General features: G+C 43.8%; 1 protein-coding gene across 1 annotated transcript in view; it reads left to right on the top strand.

Annotated features, from left to right (window-relative positions):
• bop1 (BOP1 ribosomal biogenesis factor) overlaps positions 1–17,525 on the top strand; it is a 200,650-nt gene that overhangs the window by 171,224 nt on the left and 11,901 nt on the right. The window contains exons 11-12 of the mRNA XM_068015856.1: positions 13,151–13,283; positions 14,682–14,862. Coding sequence (XP_067871957.1) covers positions 13,151–13,283; positions 14,682–14,862 — 314 coding nt within the window. The remainder of the gene's footprint in view (positions 1–13,150; positions 13,284–14,681; positions 14,863–17,525) is intronic.

Here is a 17,525-nt window from a genome sequence, read left to right as displayed (position 1 = left end):
CAAAGTGCTCACCTACATCTAAATCGAACACCTGGCCGGGTTCATTACCCAGTACCAAATCCAATGTGGCATCGCCCCTGGTTGGCCTGTCTACATACTGTGTCAGAAAACCCTCCTGCACACACTGGACAAAAACTGACCCATCTAAAGTACTCGAACTATATTATTTCCAGTCAATATTTGGAAAGTTAAAGTCCCCCTTAACAACTACCCTGTTACTCTCGCCCCTGTCGAGAATCATCTTCGCTATCCTTTCCTCTACATCTCTGGAACTATTCGGAGGTCTATAGAAGACTCCCAACAGGGTGACCTCTCCTCTCCTGTTTCTAACCTCGGCCCATACTACCTCAGCAGACGAGTCCTCAAACGTCCTTTCTGCCGCTGTAATACTCTCCTTGATTAACAATGCCACCCCCCTCCCTCTTTTACCATCTTCTCTGTTCTTACTGAAACATCTAAATCCCGGAACCTGCAACATCCATTCCTGCCCCTGCTCTACCCATGTCTCCGAAATGGCCACTACATCGAAATCCCAGGTACCAACCCATGCTGCAAGCTCACCCACCTTATTCCGGATGCTCCTGGCGTTGAAGTAGAAATTAATGCAGCTGAAGGTTGTTAAGTCCCCAGGACCTGATATTCTACATCCCAGAGTGTTGAAAAAGGTAGCTATGGAGATAGTGGATGCATTGGTATCATCTTCCAAAATTCAATAGATTCTGGAGCGGTTCCTGCAGATTGGAAGGTAGCCAATGTCATCCCGCTATTTAAGAAGGGAGCGAGAGCGAAAACAGGGAATTACAGATCTGTTAGCCTTAGATCAGTTGTTGGGAAAATGCTAGTTCTATTCTAAAGGATGTGATAAATGGATACTTGGATAATAATGATCTGATTGGGCATAGTCAACATAGATTTATAAAAGGGACATCATGTTTGACGAACCTGTTGAGGTTTTTTGTGGATGTTACTAACAGAATTGATAAAGGGGAGTTGGTGGACATGCTATACTTGGATTTTCAGAAGGCGTTTGATGAAGTCCCCCACAGTAGGTTGATTAACAAATTAAAACACATGGGATAGGAGGTAATATGCTGGTATGGATTAAGGATTGGTTAACAGGCAGAAAACGGAGAGCAGGAATTAACGGTTCATTCCTGCATCGGCAGGCTGTGACTAGTGGGGATACCGCAGGGGTCAGAGCTTGGGCCCCAGCTGTTCACAATATATATCAATGATTTGGGTGTGAGGACCAAATGTTGTATTTCCACGTTCGCGGATGACAAAACTAGGTGGGAATGTGTGTTGTGAGGAAGATGCAAAGTGGCTTCAAGGGGATTTGGACAGACTTAGTGATTGGGCAAGAACATGGCATATGGAATATAATGTGAGGTTATCCACTTTGGTTGGAGGAAGGGATGTGCAGAGTATTTCTTAAATGGTAAGAGATTAGAAAGTGTAGATGTACAAAGGGACCTGGGTGTCCTGCTCAATAAGTCACTGAAAGCTAACATGTCGATGCAGCAAGCAAGTAAGGCGGCTAATGGTATGTTAGCCTTTATCGCAAGAGGATTTGAGTACAGGAATAGTGAAGTCTTGCTTCAATTGTATAGAACCTTGGTTAGACCGCACCTGCAGTACTGTGTGCAGTTTTGGTCCATTTACCTTGAGAAGGATATTATTGCCATAGAGGGAGTGCAACCAAGATTTACCAGACTTGTTCCCGGGGTAGCAGGACTGTTCTATGAAAAGAGATTGGGGAAACTGGGCCTGTATTCTCTAGAATTTCAAAGAATGAGAGGTTATCTTATTGAAACCTAAAAAGTACTTAAAGGGATAGACAGGGTAGATGCAGGTTGGGGAGTCTAGAACCAGGGGGCACGATTTCAAAATAAGGGCGAAACCACTTAGGACAGAGATGAGGAGAAATTTCTTTACTCAGAGGGTTGTGAATCTTTGGAATTCTCTAGCCCAGAGGGCTGTGGAAGCTCAATCATTGAGTATGTTTAAAGCAGAGATTGACAGATTTCTAAATACAAATGACATCTGGGGATATGAGGATAGTGTGGGGGAAAAAGGCATTGAAGAGGATGATCAATACCAACATGGCTGAATGGCAGAGCAGGCTCGATGGGCTGAATGGCCTACTCCTGCTCCTATGTTTACTGATAATCGAGAGTAGACTGATGGGGCGGTAATTGGTCGGGTTGGACTTGTCCTGCTTTTTGTGTACAGGACATACCTGGGCAATTTTCCAAATTGCTGGGTAGATGCCAGTGTTGTAACTGTACTGGAACAGTTTGGTTAGGGGCGTGGCTAGTTCTGGATCACAGGTCTTCAGTACTATTGCTGGAATATCGTCAGGGCCCATAGCTTTTGCAGTATCCAGTGCCTTCAGTTGTTTGTTGATATCACGTGGAGTGAATTGAATTGGCTCAAGTCTGGCATCTGTGATGCTGGGGACTTCAGGAGGAGGCCGAGATGGATCATCCACTTAGCACTTCTGGCTGAAGATTGTTGCAAATACTTCAGCCTTATCTTTTGCACTGATGTGCGGGGCTCCCCCATCATTGAGGATGGGGATATTTGTGGAGCCACCTCCTCCAGTTAGTTGTTTAATTGTCCACCACCATTCACGACTGGATGTGGCAGGACTGCAGAGCTTAGATCTGATCCGTAAGTTATGGGATCGCTTAGCTCTGTCTATTGCATGCTCCTTATGCTGTTTGGCATGCAAGTGGTCCTGTGTTGTAGCTTCACCAGGTTGACAGCTCATTTTGAGGTATGCCTGCTGCTACTCCTGGCATGCCCTCCTGCACTCTTCATTGAACCAGGGTTGGTCTCCCAGCTTGATAATGGTAGAGTGGGGGATATGCCGGGCCATGAGGTTACAGATTGTGGTTGAGTACAATTGTGCTGCTGCTGATGGCCCACAGAGCCTCATGGATGCCCAAATTTGCATTGTTAGATCTGTTCAAAATCTAGCCCATTTAGCACTGTGGTAGTGTCACACAATGCTATGGAGGGTATCCTCAATGTGAAGATGGAACTTTTTCTCCAGAAGGACTGTGCAGTGGTCACTCCTACCAATACTGTTATGGACAAATCCATCTGCGGCAGGCAGATTGGTGAGGACGAGGTCAAGTATATTTTTGCCTCTTGGATCCTTCACCACCTGCTGCAGACCCAGTCTAGCAGATATGTCCTTGAGAACTCGACCAGCTCGGTTTGTACTGGTGCTTCCCAGCCACTCTTGGTGATGGACATTGAAGTCCCCCACCCAGAGTACATTCTGCGCCCTTGCTACCCTCAGTGCTTCCTCCAGGTGGTGTTCAACATGGAGGAGTACTGATTCATCAGCTGAGAGCGGGGGCGGGGGGGTGGCGGAGTGGTAATCAGCAGGAGGTTTCCTTGCCCATGTTTGACCTGTTGCTATGAGACTTCACAGGGTCTGGAGTCGATGTTGAGGACTCCTCGGGCAACTCCCTCCCGACTGTATACCACTGTGCCGGGTCTCTCCTGCCGTTAGGACAGGACATATCCGGGGAAGGTGATGGTGATCTCTGGGACATTGTCTGTATGGTATGATTCTGTGAGTATGACTATGTCAGGCTGTTGCTTGACTAATCTTTTGATAGGTCTCCCAACTTTGGCACAAGCTCCCAGATATTAGTAAGGTTTTCTGCAAAACAGTCACCAATCTGCATTTTGTCTCCCCAATGTAGAAGCGACTGCATTATGAGCAGTGAATACAGTATACTAAATTGAAGTAAGTACAAGTAAATTGCTGCTTCACCTGGAAGGAGTGTTTGGGGCCTTGGATGGTGAGGAGAGAGGAGGTAAAACACATCCTGCAACTGCATGGGAAAGTGCCGTGGGAAGGGTACAAGGTGTCTGGGGTGGTGGAGGAGTCGGCCAGGGTGTTGTGGAGGGAACAATCCCTTTGGAATGCTGACAAGGGTGGGGAAGGGAAAATGTGTTTGGTGGCATCACGCTGGATGTGGTGGAAATGGCAGTGGATGGTCCTTTGGATGTGGAGGCTGGTGGGGTGGAAAGTGAGGAGAAGGTTCTGGTTCTGGGAGGGAGGGGAAGGGGTGAGGAGTAAAGTGTGGGAAATAGGTTGGACACGGTTGAGGGCCCTGTCAACCACAGTGGGTGGAATCCTCGGTTGAGGAAAAAGTGCTGTTGCATCATCAGAACAGATGCATTGGAGACGGAGAAACTGGGAGAATGGTATGGAGCCTTGACTGAAATAAGGTGTGAGGAAATCTCATTGGTGAGACCAATACTGTACACAGTACTCTCGATGTGGTCTCAGCAGTGCCCAGTATAGCTGAAGCATAACATCCCTACTTTTGTATTCCGTTTCCCTTGCAATAAATGATAACATTTTATTAGCTTTCCTAATTACTTGCTGTACGTGCATACTAACCTTTTGCAATTCATTCACTAGGGCACCTAGATCCCTCTGCATCTCGGAGCTTTGCAACCTCTCACCATTTAGATAATATGCTTTTTTATTCTTCCTACCAAAGTGGACAATTTCACATTTTCTCACATTATACTCCATTTGCCAGATCTTTGCCCACTCACTTAACCTATTGTTATGACCAGGTGAGAAAGAGATCTAGGATTCAATTTTAAATGCGCTGTGTTTTTAACTCCCCCTTGGTGAATCCTGGTTCACCACTTTCCAATTATAAGGCAAAGAAACCAACACAAACAGGCTTTCTCAGGTTTAAAGAAGAAAAGTTGAAATTTATTAAACTTGAACTCTAATTCGGTTAATGTCTACGATACACGATGCACCCACGCTAGTATGCATATGCGATACACACATACAGATAGGGACAGAAAGAGCAGAAGAAAAATAAAGTGGAAAAATTTGAGGCAATATCTGAAGAGTTTTTGTTACGGGTCTTCGAGCTTGCTGTAGAGTCCTTGATTGCAGGTAGATCTTGCTTTTCGTTGGGGCTCAGTGTTGTTCTTAAACCTTGTTCAGTGTTGGAGACTTTTTTCTCTTGGGGTTTATGTGTCTTCAGTGGTTTCAGAGCCTTGTGAGAAAGAGATAGGAGCAGACAGGAGAGGTTGGTGCGAGCCAGCTAGGAGAGGTCTTATCAATCCAGGAGCAAACAGCTTTCTCTCCAGTCTCTCTCCATTCAAACTGTACAAATCAGGAAAAAAAAAAGACTGCCAAGCAGGTTAGTTATGTAACTAACTGGTTTGACCATGTCTTTTTGTGGATTATATTGGAGCAGGGGGTAGCTCCTTTGTTCCACACACTGTCTGTTAATATGAAAAATGTATTTCTAGCCAGGGCCTGGCAACCCCTTGTCACAGACCCTCTCTTCTTCCCAGCAACAATTTGAAATTTATTGTCCATGTGGCGAAATTAATGTGCCTCATTTTTGGCACGTGGGGGCCTGCATGACACTATCTCTCTCCCTTTGTAGCCTCCTTATGTCCTCTTCACAACTTACTTTCCTACCTATCTTTGTGTCATCAGCAAATTTAGCAACCATACCTTCGGTCCCTTCATCCAAGTCATTTATATAAATTGTAAAAAGTTGAGGCCCCAGCACTAATTTTGCCAACCAGAAAGTGACCCATTTATGCCTACTCTCTGTTCCCTGTTTGCTAGTCAATCTTCTGTCCATGCCAATATGTTACTCCCTACACCATGCGCTTTTATTTTCTGTAATAATCTTTGATGTGACACTTCATCAAATGCCTTCTGGAAATCTAAGTACAATACATCCACTGGTTCCCCTTTATCCACAGCACATGTTACTACTTCAAAGAGCTCCAGTAAATTAGTTAAACATGATTTCCCTTTCACAAAACCATGTTAACTCTGCCTGATTACCTTGAATTTTTCTCAGTGCCCTGCTATAACATCTTTAATAATAGCTTCTAACATTTACCCTATGACAGATGTTAAGCTAACTGGCCTGTAGTTTCCTGCTTTCTGTCTCTTTCCCTTTTTTGAATGAAAGAGTTACATTGGGTATTTTCCAATCCAATGGAATCTAGGGAATTTTGGAAAATTAAAAACAATACATCAACTATCTCACTAGCCACTCTTTTAAGACTCTAGGATGAAGCCCATCAGGACACTGGAACCTGTCAGTCTGCATCTCCAACAATTTGCTCAGTATGACTTCCCTGGTGATTGTAATTTTCTTGATTTCCTCCCTCCCTTCCATTTCCTGATTTACAGCTATTTCTGGGATGTTACTTGCATCTTCTATCGTGAAGACTGATGCAAAATACCTCTTCAATTCATCTGCCATCTCCTTATCCATTATTAATTTCCCAGGCTCACTTTGTTAACTTTTCTTTTTTTAAGTATCTATAGAAACACTCTATCTATTTTTAGATTTCCAGCTAGCTTTCTCTCATCCACTAATTTATCCCCCCTCATTAATCTGTTAGTCACTCTTTTCTTTTTTTTTATATTCTGTCCAATCTTCTGACCTGCCACCTATCTTTGCGCAATTATATGCTTTTTCTTTAAGTTTGATACTATTTTTAACTTTGTAAGTTAACCACAAATGGTGGGTTGCCCCTTTGGAATTTTCCTTTTTCGTTGGAATGTATCTGTTCTGTGTATTCTGAAATATCCCCTTAAATGTGTGCCACTGCATCTCTATTGACTTATCCCTCAAGCTAATTTGCCAGTTCACTTTAGCTAGTTCTGCTTTCATGCCCTCATAAGTGCCCTTATTTAAGTTGTCATGAGGAGCCCCACCTGCTAATAATGAGGCATATTAATTTCATCATATGAAATTTAATTTTAAACTGTTGTTGGAGTGAAGAAATGACTTGTTTAAAGAGATCAGCAATGGCTGGAAAAACATTTGCATATTAAGAGACAGTGCTTGGAGAGACAAAAGAGTTGCTCACTGATTCAATTAACAACCACCCCCGCTTCCCGCAAAACTGAGAGCTTTGAAATCCACAAACGCAGGAGTTTGTTTAAACAGTTAGTCACATGACTAACCTGCTGGCCAACATGGAGTTTTGAATTGTGCTCACAGGGCAGTTTGAATTCAGACTGCAGATTGCAACTGAATCTGGAATAAGAGAGCATCTCTCCTAGCTGGCGCTCTCTCGCTTTCTCTCAAGCCTTTGGACCCACTGAAGTTGCTTAAACCTCAAGAGAGAGAAGACTCTTACATCAAAACAAATTCAAGCACGCGCTGGGCCCCAACGAATAGCAAGACTTACTGGCAACCAAAGACTCCACATTGAACTCAAAGGACTGTAATTACAACCCAACTATTGCCTCATATTTTTCGCCTTTTATTTTTTCAAATTTTTTTGTCTCTATCTGCGTGTTTGTTTATCGCATATGCATGCTAGCGTGGTCGTAGTTGTTAACCAGATTAGAGTTTAAGATTAATACACTTCCACCTTTCTTGTTTAAATCTAAGAAAACCTGTCTAATTGATTTCTTTGCCTTACAATTGGAAAGTGGTGAACAAGGATTCACTGAGGGGCATCTAAAAACACAGCGATTCTAAAATTAAACCCTGTTATGGTTAGAGCAGGCAAAGGCTGAGGGAACCCCTAGACCCCTTCTCACCTAGTTGTAACACAGTTTAAAATACTAGTCTTAGACCCACTCTTCTCTCTCTCAAACTGAATGTAAAACTCAATCATATTATGATCGCTGCTGCCTAGGGGCGCCTTCACTGAGGTCATTCATTAATCCTATTTCATTGCACAATACCAGGTCTAGTATAGCCTGCTCTCTGGTTAGCTCCAGAATGTGCTGTTTGAATAACTATCCTGAAAACATTCGATGAACTCCTCATCTAGGCTACATTTGCCCATCTGATTTTTCCAGCCTATATGTAGATTAAAATCCCCCATGATTATCGCCGCACCTTTCTGACCAGCTCCCATTATTTCTTCCTTTATACTCTGTCCTTCCGTGTGGTTACTGTACACCACTCCCACAATTGACTTCTTGCCTTTATCATTTCTCATCTCTACCCAAACTGCTTCTACATCCTGATTTCCTGAGTTTGGGTCATCCCTCACTATTGCGCTAATACCAGAGTATTAGCAGAGTACCAACAGAGCCACCCCTCCACCTTTTCCTTGCTTCCTGCCCTTCCTAAATGTCATATACCCTTAAATATTCAGATCCCAATCTATGTCATCCTGCAGCCATGTCTGTAATGGCGATCAGATTGTACTTATTTATTCGCGCTCTCAGTTCATTTGTTTTAGAATTAGAATTAGAATATTACAGCGCAGTACAGGCCCTTCGGCCCTCGATGTTGCGCCGAGCTGTGAAACCATCTGACCTACACTATTCCATTTTCATCCATGTGTCTATCCAATGTCCACTTAAATGCCCTTAAAGTTGGCGAATCTACTACTGCTGCAGGCAGGGCATTCCACGCCCTTACTACTCTCTGAGTAAAGAAACTACCTCTCACATCTGTCCTATATCTATCACCCCTCAACTTGAAGCTATGTCCCCTCGTGTTTGCCATCACCATCCGAGGAAAAAGACGCTCACTATCCACCCTATCTAACCCTCTGATTATCTTATATGTCTCTATTAAGTCACCTCTCCTCCTCCTTCTCTCCAACGAAAACAACCTCAAGTCCCTCAGCCTTTCCTCGTAAGACCTTCCCTCCATACCAGGCAACATCCTAGTAAATCTCCTCTGCACCCTTTCCATAGCTTCCACATCCTTTCTATAATGCGGTGACCAGAACTGCACGCAATACTCCAGCTGCGGTCTCACCAGAGTCTTGTACAGCTGCAGCATGACCTCGTGGCTCCGAAACTCGATCCCCCTACTAATAAAAGCTAACACACCATATGCCTTCTTGACAGCCCTATTAACCTGGTTAGCAACCTTCAGTGATTTATGCACCTGGACACCAAGATCTCTCTGCTCATCTACACTAACAAGAATCTTCCCATTAGCCCAGTAATCTGCATTCCTGTTACTCCTTCCAAAGTGAATCACCTCACACTTTTCCGCATTAAACTCCATTTGCCATCTCTCAGCCCAGCTCTGCAGCCTATCTATGTCTCTCTGTACCCTACAACATCCTTCGGCACTATCCACAACTCCACCGGCCTTCGTGTCATCCGCAAATTTACTAACCCACCCTTCTACGCCCTCTTCCAGGTCATTTATAAAAATGACAAACAGCAATGGCCCCAAAACAGATCCTTGCGGTACACCACTAGTAACTAAACTCCAGGATGAACATTTGCCATCAACCACCACCCTCTGTCTTCTTTCAGCTAGCCAATTTCTGATCCAAAGCTCTAAATCACCTTCAACCCCATACTTCCGTATTTTCTGCAATAGCCTACCGTGGGGAACCTTATCAAACGCCTTACTGAAATCCATATACACCACATCCACTGCTTTACCCTCATCCACCTGTTTGGTCACCTTCTCGAAAAACTCAATAAGGTTTGTGAGGCACGACCTACCCGTCACAAAACCGTGCTGACTATCTCTAATGTACTTATTCTTTTCAAGATGATTATAAATCCTGTCTCTTATAACCTTTTCCAACATTTTACCCACAACCGAAGTGAGGCTCACAGGTCTATAATTACCAGGGCTGTCTCTACTCCCCTTCTTGAACAAGGGGACAACATTTGCAATCCTCCAGTCTTCCGGCACTATTCCTGTCGACAATGACGACATAAAGATCAAGGACAAAGGCTCTGCAATCTCCTCCCTAGCTTCCCAGAGAATCCTAGGATAAATCCCATCTGGCCCAGGGGACTTATCTATTTTCACACTTTCCAAAATTGCTAACACCTCCTCCTTGTGAACCTCAATCCCATCTAGCCTCGTAGCCTGAATCTCAGTATTCTCAACAACATTTTCTTTCTCTACTGTAAATACTGACGCAAAATATTCATTTAACACTTCCCCTATCTCCTCTGATTCCACACACAACTTCCCACTACTCCACATTTCGATTGTTCCCATCCCCTGCAGTTTCCTTCCCCATCCTACGCATCCTAAATCTTGCCTAATCGCATCATAATTTCCTTTCCCCCAGTTATAATTCTTGCCCTGAGGTATATACCTGTCCCTGCCCATCGCTAAGGTAAACCTAACCGAATTGTGATCACTGTCACCAAAGTGCTCACCTACATCTAAATCTAACACCTGGCCGGGTTCATTTCCCAGTACCAAATCCAATGTGGCATCGCCCCTGGTTGGCCTGTCTACATACTGTGTCAGAAAACCCTCCTGCACACACTGGACAAAAACTGACCCATCTAAAGTACTCGAACTATAGTATTTCCAGTCGATATTTGGAAAGTTAAAGTCCCCCATAACAACTACCCTGTTACTCTCACCCCTGTCGAGAATCATCTTCGCTATCCTTTCCTCTACATCTCTGGAACTATTCGGAGGTCTATAAAAGACTCCCAACAGGGTAACCTCACCTCTCCTGTTTCTAACCTCAGCCCATACTACCTCAGTAGACGAGTCCTCAAACGTCCTTTCTGTCGCTGTAATACTCTCCTTGATTAACAATGTCACACCCCCCCCTCTTTTACCATCTTCTCTGTTCTTACTGAAACATCTAAATCCCGGAATCTGCAACATCCATTCCTGCCCCTGCTCTACCCATGTCTCCGAAATGGCCACTACATCGAGATCCCAGGTACCAACCCATGCTGCAAGCTCACCCACCTTATCGTTGAAATAGACACACTTTAAACCAGGTTCTTGCTTGCCAGCGCCCTCTTGCTTCCTTGTAACCATATCCCTGACCTCACTACTCTCAACATCCTGTACACTGGATGCTACGTGCATTCAGAAACTGAGCCTTTAGTTTTGTCCTTTTTATTATTTTTGTAACCTCTAGCCTTATCTGCTGATTTACTCTTAGGTTTGTAGTCTCTGTCCCTTCCTGTCATGGTCTGTCTGTCATTTCCCATATTAGTACCTCTCTCTCTCTTGCCTTGTCTCTACTCTTTGATTTACCACATCTTCCTAAATTTGATCCCTTTCCCCCACTATTTAGTTTAAAACCCTCTCTACTTCCCTAGTTATGCGTATCGCTAGAGCACTGGTCCCAGCACAGTTCAGGTGTAGACTGCCCTAACGGTACACTCCCCACTTTCCCCAGAACTGGTGCCAGTGCTCCACGAACCGGAACCCACTTCTACCACACCAGTCTCTGAGCCACTTAAAATTCTCCTAGCTGCCGGGGTGGGATTTGAACTCGTGTCTCTGAAGCATTAGTCCAGGCCTCTGGGTTACCAGTCCAGTAACATTACCACTATGCTACCATCCTCTACAGTGGACCTAGTACTGAGCCCTGTGGAGCCCCACTGGTAACAGCCTTCCAGTCATAAAAACACCTACCAACTATTACCCTTTGCTGCCTGACTGAGACAATTTTGGATCCAACTTGCCACTTTGCCTTGGATCCCATGGGCTTTTACTTTCATGACCAGTCTTCCATGTGGGGCTGTATCAAAAGCCTTACTAAAATACACATAGACTACATCAAATGCACTGCCCGCATTGGCCCTCCTTGTTACTGCCTCAGAAAATCCAGAATCACAGAATTCGACCAGTCATGTATCTGCTGGCTCTCCGAAAGAGCTATTTACCTCGTGCCACACTCCCCTGTCTTCTCCCCATATCCCTACATTTTCCTTTTCAGATTACAATCCATTACCCCTTCTATGCTTTGATTGAACTTGCGTCCACCACACACTCGGGTAGTGTATTTCAGATCCTGACCACACGCGGCATGAGAAAGTTTTCCTCATGTCACCATTATTTTGCTTGCCAATTCCCGTTGGTGGAAGGCTTTATGGTAACAGTTTTTCTTTATCTACCCTGTCTAGACCGTCATGATTTTGAACACCTCTATCAAATCTCCTCTCAACCTTCTCCAAGGAAAACAATCCCAATTTCTGCAATCTCTCCTCATAATTGAATTTTTTCATCCCTGGAACCATTCTTGTGAATCTTTTCTGCACTCTGTCTCTAATGCTTTCCCAAAGTGTGGTGCCCGGAACTGGACACAGTACTCCAGTTGAGGCTGAACTAGTGTCTTATACAAGTTTAACATAACTTCTTTGCTTTTGTAATCTATGCCCCTATTAATTGCCCCTATTAATAAAGCCCAGGACACTCCATGCTTTATTAACCGTTCTCTCAGCCTGTCCTGCCACCTTCACTGACTTATGCACATATACACCCAGGTCCATCTGCTTCTGCACCCCCTTTAGAATTCTACCCTTTATTTTATATTGTCTGTGTTCTTCCTACCAAAATGAATCATTTCACTCTTAGAGTTATGGAGTCATTTATGGCACAGAAGGAGGCCTGTTGGCCCATCGATTCCATGCTGACTCTCCATGGAGCTGTCCAGTCAGTTCCACTCCCCTGCTCGATCCCCGTAACCCTGCAAGTTTATATCCTTCAAGGAAAGACCATCCAAATTTATTTTCAACTCATTCATTGCCTTCACTTCCACTACCCTTGTGGGCAGCGAGTTCCAGATCGTTACCACCAGCTGCATAAAAAAGTTCTTCCTCACATTCCCCCTGCATCTCTTGCCCAAAACCTTCAATCTGTTACCCCCCCTTGTCCATTTCTCTGCATTAAACTTCGTCTGCCACTGGTCCGCCCATTCCACCAACTTGTCTACGTCCTTTGAAGTTCTACACTATCCTCACAGTTCACAATGTTTCCAAGTTTCATATCATCTGCAACCTTTGAAATTGTGCCCTGTATACCAAGGTCTAGGTCATTAATATATCTCAGGAAGAGCAAGGGTTCAGTTATGTTAGTCAGGCATGACCTTCCCTGTAACAAATCTGTGCTGACTGTCTTTGATCTAAATCTAAATCTTGTGACCTGCCCTCTTTTTAAAAAAAAAAAAAATTCCCCTCCCTCCCTCTCTCTCTCATCTGAAAACCCTGTAACCAGAAATGTTGAGCTGCTATTTGCACCCTTTTTTCAGATAGACAGGTGGAGCCTCAGTTTAGCCTTTGTCTCACAAACAAGTTACAGCATTACGCAGTGCATGGAATGGTCAATTGCATTGCTAGTAGCTTTTCCATTCTGATTCCCTGGTCTAATGATTCTCTGACGACCCCCCCCCCCCCCCCCCCCCACAGGTTCGGATGACTGCACCATTAGATTTTGGGAGGTCTCCACAGGCCGTTGCATGAGGACCATCGAGGTGGAAGGCGTAGTGAAGAGCATCGCTTGGAACCCTAACCCTGTTCACTGTCTCATAGCATTGACTGTGTAAGTACATGGTCACCTGGGTCTCGGTTGCTATTTGATTGACAGCACAAATATTATCAGTGTTCAGTATGTAGCAAGGTTAAAGATGTGTGAAGTAATGGCCTGAGAATTAATGCACAGTGATAGGCCAATTTTACTTTGCATCTAACCTGCCCTGGGAGTTTTGATGGAATAGTGTAGAGGAAGCTTTACTCTGTGGTAGTTTTCTCTGGGATGGGTGAACAGAGATTCAGGGATACAGGTGACCAAATCATGATTATAAGCAGCAAAGAAAAATCTAACAAAGCGGCGCAGTGGTTAGCACTGCAGCCTCACAGCTCCAGCGACCCGGGTTCAATTCTGGGTACTGCCTGTGTGGAGTTTGCAAGTTCTCCGTGTCTGTGTGGGTTTCCTCCGGGTGCTCCGGTTTCTTCCCACAGCCAAAAGACTTGCAGGTTGATAGGTGAATTGGCCATTATAAATTGTCACTAGTATAGGTGGGTGGTGGGGAAATATAGGGACAGGTGGGGATGTGGTAGGAATATGGGGTTAGTGTAGGATTAGTATAAATGGGTGGTTGATGGTCGGCACAGACTCGGTGGGCCGAAGGGCCTGTTTCAGTGCTGTATCTCTAAACTAAAAGCACTGGAATTTATTTCTAGGGGTATAGAATTCAGCAGTAATGTTATCCTAAACTTGTGTAGGACCCTATTCAGGCCACAGTTCAAGTACTGTGCACAGTTCTGCTCTCCATAGTATAAAAAGGACATAGAAGCATTGGAGAAAGTGCCAAAAGATTTACAAGGGTATTACAAGAACTGAGCGATTACAGTTATTGGGAAAGACTGAACAGGTTGGGGCTTTATTCTTTAGATAAGAGAAAACTTGGAGAAGATCTGATAGAGGTCCAACCCATTCAGAATTTTAAAGACAGGGTAGAGGTGGAGAGAATGTTTGCACTTTGTGGCAGAATCCTAACCTGGGCCCATAAATAAAAGCTAGTTACTAATAAATCCAATGGGGAAAATTCAGAGAAATTTCTTTACTCAAAGTGGTTGGAATGTAGCACTCAGTACCACAGGAAATGGTTGAGACAAATAGCTTAGATGCTTTCAGAAGGAAACTAAATGAGTACGAGAGAAAACTGAATCGAAAGCTATGCTGAAAAGCTGAGGTAAGGTCGATGGAATGGGCAGCGACTCGTTATGTATGACCAGTACAGACTGGTTGAGCCAAATGGTCTGTTTCTGTGCTTGTCCTGGGCTGTATCTAACTTATCCTTGTGTCTAACCTGGCAATGTAAAGCTGATGCATAATGAGTGTACTTTATATGGTTACCGAGTCTATAATCCAAACCATTTCTTGATGGGAGTCTTCAGAGTGCACTGAGTAGCTGAAAGTTTGTTTTTGTTTCTGTAGCGATCAGTCTGTTATCATCGTTAATCCCTGCCTGGGTGATAAATTACTGTATAACGCCACAGACCAGCTAATTGCATCATTTGAGAAGCCAGAGGAGGAGCCTGTCCAGCCTGTGGAATGGACTGCTGCTGAGGGAGATGCATTTGATAAAGGATTCCGGCTCATCATCAAACACAACAAGGTCTTTTGTTACCTCTAACATCTACAACTTTTCACATCCTGAGTTGCTAGCAGTTTACTACTTGTCCTGATATAATACCTTGCCTGCAATTCTTTTCCAATCTTGGTTGCTGCACCAAGACCTTCAGTTTATATAGGACATTGTCATATATCCCATTCCCCTTATGTAGGGTATTATAGGATATTGTTATATGTCATAGAAACATAGAAAATAGGAGCAGGAGTAGGCCATTTGGGCCTGCTGCAGCATTCAAAAAAGATCATGGCTGATGGTCTAATTCAGTACCCTGTTCACGCTTTCTCTCCATATCCCTTTGGCATTGAGAAATATATCTATCTCCTTCTTGAATATATTTAATGACTTGGCCTCCACTGTCTTCTGCGGTTGAGAATTCCACAGGTTCACCACCCTCTGAGTGAAGAAATTTCTCCTCATCTAGGTTCTAAATGGCATACCCCGTATCCTGAGACTGTGACCCCTGGTTCTGGACTCACCAGCCATCGGGAACATCCTCCCTGTATTTAGTCTGTCTAGTCCTGTTAGAATTTTATAGGTTTCTATGAGATCCCCTCTCATTCTTCTAAACTCTAGTGAATATAGGCCTAGTCGACCCAATCTCTCCTCATACATCAATCATGCCATCCCAGGAATCAGTCTAGTAAATCATCTTTGCACTCCTTCAATAGCAAGAACATCCTTCCTCAGACAAGGAGACCAAAACTGCACACAATAGTCCAGATGCGGTCTCACCAAGGCCCTGTATAACTGCAGTAAGATATCCTTGCTCCTGTACTCAAATCCTCTTGCAATGAAGGCCAACATACCATTCGCCTTCCTAACTACTTGCTGCTCCTGAATGCTTGCTTTCAGCGACTGGTGTGCAAGGACACCCAGGTGTTGTTGCACCTCCCCCTTGCCCAATCTATCACCGTTCAGATAATAATCTGCCTTTCTGTTTTTCCAAGCAAAGTGGATAACCTCACATTTATCCATGTTATACTGCATCTGCCATGCATTTGCCCACTCACCCAACTTGTCCAAATCACATTGGAGCCTCTTTGCATCCTCCTCACAGCTCACATTCCCCCCCAGCTTTGTGTTGTCTGCAAACTTGGAAATGTTACATTTAGTTCCCTCACCCAAGTCATTAATATATATTGTGAATAGCTGATCCCTGTGGTACCCCACTAGTCACTGCCTGCCGCCCAGAAAAAGACCCGTTTATTCCTACTCTTGTTTCCTGTCTGTCAACCAATTCTCAATCCATGCCAGCATATTACCTCCAATCCCATGTGCTTTAATTTTGTACACTAACCTCTTATGTGGGACCTTATCAAAAGCCTTCTGAAAATCCAAATACACCACATCTACTGGTTCTCCCTCATCTATTCTACTAGTTACATCCTCAAAAAACTCCAGTAGATTTGCTAAGCATGATTTCCCTTTCGTAAACCCAAGCTGACTTTGTCCAATCCCATTTATGCTTTCCAGGTGTTCTGCTATCACATCCTTTATAATACTCTCTAGCATTTTCCCCACTACTGATGTAAGGTTAACTGGTCTGTAATTCCCTATTTTTTCTCTCCCTCCTTTTTTAAATAGTGGGGTTATAGTTGCCACCCTCCAATTTGAAGGAACTACTCCTGAGTCTATAGAATTTTGGAAGATGACCACCAATGCATTCACTATTTCCAGGGCCACTTCCTTTAGTACTCTGGGATGTAGATTATCAGGCCCTGGGGATTTGTCAGCCTTTAACCCCAATAATTTCCCTAGCATTTTTTTTTAACGCATACTGATTTCCTTCGGTTCCTCCCTCCTATTAGACCCTTGGTTCCATAACATTTCTGGGAGGTTATTTGTGTCCTCCTTTGTGAAGATAGAACCAAACTATGTATTTAATTGTTCTGCCATTTCTTTGTTCTCCATTATAATTTCCTCTGTTTCTGACTGTAAAGGACCTACATTCGTCTTCACTAAATATCTGAAGAGAAAAAAATTAGTGAAGCTTTTACAGTCAGTTTTTATGTTCCCCGCAAGTTTACTCTCATACCCTGTTTTCCCCCGCTTAATCAACCTCTTTGCCCTCCTTTGCTGAATTCTAAACTGCTCCCAATCCTCAGACTTGCTGCTTTTTCTGTCAATTTTATATGCCTCTTCTTTGGATCGAATACTATCCCTAATTTCTTTTGTAGGCCACGGTTGAGCCACCTTTCCGGTTTTATTTTTGCGCCAAACAGAAATGAATATTTGTTGTAATTCATGCACACTTTCTTTAAATATTATTCATTGCCTATCCACCGTCAACCCTTTTAGTAAAGTTCCCCAATCTACCATAGCCAACTCGCACTTCATACCTACATAATTTCCTTAATTTAGATTCAGGACCCTAATTTCGGATTCAACTACTTCACTCTCCATCTTAATGAGGAATTCTATCATGTTATGGTCGCTCCTCCCCAAGGGACCCTTCACAACAAGATTGTTCATTAATCCTTTCTCATTGCACAATACCCAGTCTAGGATAGCCTGTTCTCTGGTTGGTTCCTCAGCGTATTGGTCTAAAAAAAACCATCACATACACACTCCAGGAAATCCTCCTCCACAGTATTATTACTAATTTGGTTTGACCAATCTATATGTAGATGAAAGTCACCCATGAA

This window comes from Heterodontus francisci, chromosome 2 (assembly GCF_036365525.1).
Source record: "Heterodontus francisci isolate sHetFra1 chromosome 2, sHetFra1.hap1, whole genome shotgun sequence".
Lineage (NCBI taxonomy): Eukaryota > Metazoa > Chordata > Chondrichthyes > Heterodontiformes > Heterodontidae > Heterodontus > Heterodontus francisci.
The sequence above is the reverse complement of the archived record's forward strand: the minus strand, read 5'-3'. Positions and strand labels throughout refer to the sequence as shown.